At 37.5% G+C, this 7498-nt stretch overlaps 2 protein-coding genes across 2 annotated transcripts in view; both read right to left on the bottom strand.

Annotated features, from left to right (window-relative positions):
• The window catches only part of ercc2 (excision repair cross-complementation group 2), a 10025-nt gene extending 6045 nt beyond the window's left edge, over positions 1 to 3980 (bottom strand). The window contains exons 1-11 of the mRNA XM_016557068.1: positions 3809 to 3980; positions 3617 to 3716; positions 3043 to 3120; positions 2879 to 2941; positions 2630 to 2743; positions 2419 to 2535; positions 1976 to 2092; positions 1753 to 1876; positions 1570 to 1666; positions 1336 to 1469; positions 759 to 927 (exon numbers count right to left, since the gene is read on the bottom strand). Of these exons, the coding sequence (XP_016412554.1) occupies positions 759 to 927; positions 1336 to 1469; positions 1570 to 1666; positions 1753 to 1876; positions 1976 to 2092; positions 2419 to 2535; positions 2630 to 2743; positions 2879 to 2941; positions 3043 to 3120; positions 3617 to 3716; positions 3809 to 3813 (1118 nt within the window). The 5' untranslated portion in view covers positions 3814 to 3980. The remainder of the gene's footprint in view (positions 1 to 758; positions 928 to 1335; positions 1470 to 1569; positions 1667 to 1752; positions 1877 to 1975; positions 2093 to 2418; positions 2536 to 2629; positions 2744 to 2878; positions 2942 to 3042; positions 3121 to 3616; positions 3717 to 3808) is intronic.
• A 443-nt stretch (positions 3981 to 4423) lies between these two features.
• Positions 4424 to 6143, bottom strand: LOC107743693 (cdc42 effector protein 2-like). The gene has a single exon (XM_016557067.1). The coding sequence runs from the start codon at positions 5926 to 5928 to the stop codon at positions 5092 to 5094; it is 837 nt and encodes a 278-aa protein (XP_016412553.1). The 5' UTR covers positions 5929 to 6143; the 3' UTR covers positions 4424 to 5091.
• Positions 6144 to 7498: the final 1355 nt, after the last annotated feature.

Here is a 7498-nt window from a genome sequence, read left to right as displayed (position 1 = left end):
TTTATTTGTGGATCTCATTCTATTTATTTGTCAATATGTTTAATGTTTGTTAATCTCTTTACATTTATTTATGGATCGTAATCTATTTATTTGGAATTAAGCAACAATTCTATCTCCATAAAGATCGCGCCTATCAAAGTGCTTCATCCGGCGGCAACGCTGCACTGGACTTGCTCGGGAAGAATGTCTCCAATCCAAAGAAGTGTGTTTTTGGTTGTAGGGGGAAAGATAACTTTGTTCAGCTTCCTAAAGAACCCAGCGTTATGTAAACAGTGGATACAGTTTATTTTTTCGGGGCAGCAACGGAGTTTCACAAGTGTGTTTGTTGACGAACGTTTTATAAACAAGGCCCAGTTCGACGCTGGATTTGCACATCGTTTGATACTGAAAGATGGAGCGGTCCCAGCTATAAAATATCCCGGTCATGATTCAGAACTGCAGACGGTAAGTGAAACAGCATCAAATTTGTGTTTTGTTGGCGATCAGCACAAGTGGTCGTCACTCTTTAGCTCCGCCCACGGCGCGCCTCCAGGAGCTCGGCTTTTTCCGGAGAGAATCGTAAAGCTGTATCTTTAATATGCTAAATATGCTAAAACTAAAGACTTTTTGGAGATATGAAGGATGCAGTACTACTCTATAGGTACTCAAGATTAACATGAGATTGGGTGAAACTGTGTGTGTTATGCCCCCTTTAATAATGACCATCAGTACTTCCAGTATGGGACGGCAGAAGAAACAGACTTGATTCTTTTACTCACCTCAGGGGTTTGCGGTCAATGCAGACCTTCTCATAGATGTCTTTGAGGAACTGAGGGGCACTCTCTTGCACCACATGATGGATTCGCAAACGTGCCTTCAGGTACTCCAGGAAGCGCTTTATAAAGCCCACGAAGTGCTCTGCAGTGCGAATGCTGCCAGGTACAGCCTCTGTAGTTAGAGTCACATATGCCAAATATATTTGGATACTTAAGCCACACTTAATGAAGCAAAATTTTAAAACAAGTGGTATTTAAAGAAATGTAGCTATTTAAAGCAAAATTATCACAAAAGAAGTCTGTTAGGTTTCATATTATAGAACAGATATTGTATTTTTATTGTTCAGATCATCACTAAAAGTATCTGGACATTTCTGGATGTCAAACAGGGAGGATGACTTCATTCATCAGCTAAAAATTAACTTGGGACCAGTTGGTTGAAAGCCATCACCAAAATGCTCAGTTAAAAGTTTTGTGAAATATGACATTTGTTTGCAGATGCCACTTGGTTTATCTAATGCAAAGACAGACATTTTTGTGTGACTCAAATATTTTAGGGGTTGTAGATAATAAATCTGACCTTGAAGGATTTCATCTGGCAGAACTGGGTTGGACAGATACATGTCAGTTTCTCTGGCAACATTTGCTTCTTTAAGGCCTTCAACTAATCTCCTGTATTCTTCTCTGAGTTTGGCAGCATCTGTTTCCTTAATTCTTTAAAAGAACACAAACAGACGGCACGAAATGAAAGGCATTACTCATGTAGTAATAAATAAAATACTAATGAATTCACTCTTCCAGTATTTTTTCACACCTGCTAATGGTGTTTTGCAGGGTTTCCACATTAGTCTGACAGCGATCGAGAGTCCTCCTGGTAATGTTGACGCTCATGGAATCAATACAGACATTATCTAGCGGGAACAATATCAGCTAAAATATCCAAGATCTGTCCACATGATATGGGTGATCATAACAAGTACTGCAAATTTCTACTCACCGATGTTGTGAGCCTCGTCGAACACAACTACAGATTTCTTTGTGAGCTCTTTCGAGACCAGGTCTGCAATTTTTGGATCAAGTAAGTAATGGTAGCTGTACACTACAATGTTTGCGTGAAGAATCTAAAAGAAGAAACGTATGAGAGCAACAACAATCAATTGTATGCAATCATCAATCAATTGCAGAAAACATCCACCATATTAAATCTAGCAAGTACTCACTGCGTAACGTGCCAGGAAGTACGGACACCAGCCTTTTCTACGCCCAAAGTCCTTCAGATCATCCAAGTTATATATACCAGGGGGAATGGGCACCTGTCTGCCTACTGCATCAAATTGCTGCATACAGGCAAATGATTATTTTAATTAGTGCTGTCAAACGATTAATCGCATACAAAATAAAAGTTTTTGTTTGCATAATGTATGTGTGTGTTCTGAGTATATTTATTATGTATATATAAATACACACACATATATATATTAAATAACAATAAATGTTTATCATTTTAAAACATAAATATTTTAAAAATGTAAAATTTTTCATGATTATTTCATATTCCAGAATACAATAAAATACATACAAGGATTCAGGCCTTACACAAATTGTACCAGGATTAGAAAAAAAGGCCAAATGCTACAGCAAATGCTTGAGAAATGCTTCACACCTCATAGAACTGGCAGACAGGTTGACTTGGGTTACTGTGATGCTGCGCACGAATATATGATGCTGTCAGACTGTGACACTTTCCATCTACTTCTTTTCCAAAACGCAGAGAGCTCACCTGTAATCACACATTCACTTTCGCTTAATGAGTTCACCTGCACAAAGAGATTTACTGAAACCACACGCAAATCTGCTCATTTAGCAGCTTCTACCTCAGGATGAATGCACAGGTTTTTCCGTGAAGAAAGTGCCAGTGCAAGGAAGTCATTTTTCGCTCCTGTTTGCTTTGCATAATAATCCATTAGTTTCCTTAGCTCCTCCACAACCTGACAGGAGAACAGAGAGGTTACAGAAAATAAATATATAATTAAATGATGAAACGCATATTTGAAAAGAAATTTAAAAATAAGTCATGAACTAAGTATGCAATGGGTTATAAACATGTATGTAATGTTGAATACCTTCTCTATCTCAGGCACTGTGCGAGAACAGTAGACAAGCTTGGTGACTTCTAAAGGGTAAGCCTGCAAGTGATGAAAATATAAATCAAATTATATGCAGTTATCAGACTCTCATTATAGTGAAGTTTCAAGTTATATAACACAGTCATTCAGAAATCCCTCACCTTCTGGTAAGCAACAATGAGGGAAAGAAGAGAAATTGTTTTTCCTGTTCCTGAAGGCATCTCGAGAACTCCATGACCCTTTGCAAGATAATAAAAGTGGGGAAACAGATAGATAGATAGTTGTCTCTCAGTTCATATAAAACTACAAAAACTGCATTCATGATTGATTGATTTAACTTTATTATCCACCAATGTGGAAATTTTCCTTTGGCTTCTCATTAATAATAATAAGAAACACACACACACACACACATAAGTTATACACACATAATTAAGACACCAACAACAACAACTATTCAACATAAAAAAACACAAGCACTAATTTTCACATGAGATGCTTACACTCAATTCCATTCAATATTCTAATTGCCAATGGTTTAATTCTAAATAAATAATAGTGCTGTACTGTATAAAGTAACTGAAAATGCAGTTTAAACCCGTTTTAGATTAGTGTTGCACATTACATCACATGGTACTTTTGGCACGGCGTGAAAAGACATGTTAACTACCCTTAATTAATGTTGACATATTACATACATGACGATATTGGTTTAATAAATGGATTATAACACACCTTTGCGTCCAGCGTCCTCTTCAGCTCAAGCATGTACGAGTATTGTTCAGGATAAATGTAGTCATACGGAAAGTAGACTAATAACCCCTCGATATTCAGCCTAAATGGACGAAAGAGGCATTAGAGCAGAAAACCTGTTTAATAAACAGCGGTTTGGAGAATAGCCAGTCTGCACATTTGTAAGTTACTCACTTCATGTTGGCTAACAGTAATTTGCAGCACTGGGGTGTCTCTGGTGGTCAGTTTTCTATAATTTCACACATTTATATAGCAGTAATTGTAACTGTCATATGTATTTTACACAACAGACTTCTATCGAGTTTTTAGAGTTTTTTTACAGGCGTTTTTAGTAGCACGAAAAGCCGTCGCAGTTAAAACGCGTAAGGTATTTTGGCTCTGTGATTGGTTGTTCGCTTGAAAACCCTCCCCAGTCTGTTATCTTATTGGATGATACGCATGTCAATTCATCTTTTCAGCGGAACTACATTTAGCACCTTCGGGGTTAGACCTAAATAATCGAAAAGAAGTCCGGACTAAGCTTTCACTAAAAAAACAAATTCTACCATTCTGCCCGACTGGTTGTACTTTCCAACCATCAGTTATTTTAAAGCAATAATAAATAAATTGTAATAATAATAATAATAATACATTTTTTTTTGGAAATACTTACAAAAAATAATAGATGTAGATATTTTTTTATTAAATACTTATTCCATTCCACAAACATTCCATTTTAAATAATACAAGAAAGAAAGAAAGAAAGTATTTTATTATTAAAACAGTAGAGGCATATCTTTTTATAATATTTTATTTACATGATCATTTTATTTCATATCACAATGCAATAAAATACTGTAATATAACACCCCATCAAAGATAAACCTTTACAAAGTGATTTCCTTTGTACTCATATTAGGCAGGGAAAAGAATTATCTTAGATCACCTAGATCTCATGTTTTACATATCTGCATAATATGTTTACTCCAGTGGAAGTAAATCAAAACTCCATTTTGGGTCATTACTTGATAAAAGTCACCTACATTGACTAAAAATTATACTTTATGCAAAATGTTTGACTTTTTCCAGGAAAATTTACTACATAGCCAAAATCCCAATTCCTTTCCCTGCAAAGCATAGCTTAATAAGTAATAGCAAATATAAAAATGCTTAAATATTTTACACCTCCAGTTAGCCTAAAATGACCAAAACCCAGCAAAACACTGCTCTTGTTATGTTATCAATTAACAATGTTGTGCTATGACTGGATCACCTTATGGAAATGAATAGATTGATGGATTGTATTTTTCAGAGTCGAAGCTGTAAAGATTATTGCCTAAAAATATGCCATAACTCTGCAGCATCTGTGGCACAGCCAGCTATTGCTCATTCCAATTCTTTCATTGTCCTCTGAAACAGGCATAATAAGATGCCATGGGTGAGCTAACGCCTATATTACAGTATCTAAAAGAGTCCCCTTATATCTCATGTCTCTCTTCCACACTCTTATAACGGTCCATGATCCTAAGAACATCCTCCAAAATGGATGGTCCCAGGTCCAGGTCCAAACCCATAAGAGACTCCGAGCGTGACATGCTGGGTGAGATAGCCGGAGATTCACAGTGTTCGCTCCGCAGGTCCTCATTACTAAGCCCTGCATCAGAGTCCAGACTCAAGCCTAGTTTTGGCTCCAGCGGACCGCAGCCTTCTGACATGGAGTCATCCGAGGAAGCCTCGGATAAGGAGCCCGTGGAAGGCACCAGGTGTGGCAGGACAGCGATGGAGGCGGAGAGAGTGAGGTCACGACAGGGATCCCTGCGCTTCCCAATCCCTTCCTCACACACAGACATGGAGCGCTGCTGCGTCGGACTGTGATGGTGATTCTGCTGCTTATGAACAGGGGACGGCTGCTCGTCTAAATGCAGACGTGGGGGTTTAGGAGGAGGTTGCACAGGAGCGATGAACACCGGCATGGAGATGGTGGTTTTGAGGAAAGAATTGTGATGCGAATTATGACTGCGATGGTAAGTGTGGCTCTTGCTGTTCACATCGAAGATCTCATCCATTCTTTTGTCAATGCTGTGAGAACGAGAGCCGGGCGTTTGATTGAGGGTTGGAAGCATATTGAGTTTGCCTTGCAAGAATCCCACATCGCCAAACATGTCCCCTTCTCCCTCAGGCCCGACATGGGCACTGTGACGCACATCACCCAGCGGCGGGCTTATCATGTCTCCTGAAAGAACGTCCCGTATTTTCTGCTTCTTCCCTCGCTTTGGTGTGGATGTCTTTAAGTACATGGGTGTCTTGGCTGGCATTCTGTTTCCCAGTATTTTGTGTCAAACGTGTGATGATGTTTGTCGCAGAAATGGAGAGGAACCTAGTCCTCAGTCTGATATTAACTCTTTCATATGTTTGGGTTGGTTTGTCTCCTTTATTTCACTTCTAAATGTCCCCAAAGGCAGCTGGAAGCGACGTCATTTATGTCTGAAACTCTTCAGAAGCTCCTGGAATGTATCATCACAACTGCAGATCTGAGGAACAAACAAAGAGAAGAAAGATTTACAACCTGTGAAACTCAAAGAGTGGGGTTGTAGAAAAAAAAACTCAAAGAAAAGCACATATATTTACTGTGCAATTTTTAACGACAAAGAAAGCAACTCTGTTTTTCTTCTCCCCAGAGCGGAGATTAAGATTTTTTTTTCTCTAGTCTTTGCAGCTACTTACCTATAAATTACAAACCCTCAGAAATTTCAATCTTTCCACAACATGTTGCAGGAATTTGTTGGATTTTCAAAAGATATAATAGCTAGGATGTTATTTGCGTGCATGCCTTTATGAGAATATTATGAAACTGCCCCAGAACATTATTGGCAGTAGAGAACGAGACTACAAATTTTACTTTTTTAACTACAAAAAAAACCCTTTGAACTCTAGCCATTAAATTACATCCACACTGACGTATGTTATTGTATTCAACATTTTAATGTAGTGTGAAGATTGCACAACATTTGGAAACCTTTCACTGAACACAACAGAATAACATGCAGCAAAGATACATTATTTACATCAAGTGTCCCTGAAATATATAAACATTTATCGCTTTTGAATAATGAGATCTTATTTCTCAGTATTACAGCACAGCACAACCGTGAAACCTTACTTTATACATTAGAATAATGATAGATAGACAGACAGACAGACAGACAGACGGATAGACGGATGGATAGATAGATAGATAGATAGATAGATAGATGGTTATTTTTACTTCACCCAGAACATGTAAGTTAATTATGCTGTCACTGGCACAGCATGCTTTAAAATAAGCACATTTTTGTTATTGTTTCTCTATGAGAGCCATATGTTTTTACCATTTTGACCATTCTGACAGCTGTGACGCAATTATGAAAACATGTTGTTACAAAAATATATTTTGAATGTTTAAACGCTGTGTTCTGTAAAAAAAAAGTGATTTACATGTCTTATATGACATCTGTCCTCATGACCTTCAGAAAATCACTTGGACTTGTTACACTAACACACTCCTATTATGTAATGGTTAAACACCTTTAGTCCTTGAGATCAACCAATTCCCGAATTTCCCTAGTAAACCACATGGTGTCATTGCTTTAACATAGGCCTAACTGAGACTTTAGTCTACACCCACCATGGTGTTTAGAAAGTGAGAGGCTTGTTTTTTTTATCAGTTTATTATTGCTTTTTAATATGTTTATTTGAAATTGCATAGTTTTTTGTATAACCAAATGAGAGAACAATGTGGATGACTAAAACCTTGATTAAGTATAATAGGGCTTTTACTGTCACCAAAACCCTGATTTGTGCAATGAAAAAGCCATATGACAATACAGTTTTTTATATATATATATA

The sequence above is a fragment of the Sinocyclocheilus rhinocerous genome, unplaced genomic scaffold (assembly GCF_001515625.1).
Source record: "Sinocyclocheilus rhinocerous isolate Xijiao unplaced genomic scaffold, SAMN03320098_v1.1 scaffold166, whole genome shotgun sequence".
Classification (NCBI taxonomy): domain Eukaryota; kingdom Metazoa; phylum Chordata; class Actinopteri; order Cypriniformes; family Cyprinidae; genus Sinocyclocheilus; species Sinocyclocheilus rhinocerous.
The sequence above is the reverse complement of the archived record's forward strand: the minus strand, read 5'-3'. Positions and strand labels throughout refer to the sequence as shown.

Excerpts from the sequence above, each read along its gene's own strand:
- LOC107743693 (XM_016557067.1), bottom strand. The coding sequence starts at position 5,928 with ATGCCAGCCAAGACACCCATGTACTTAAAGACATCCACACCAAAGCGA.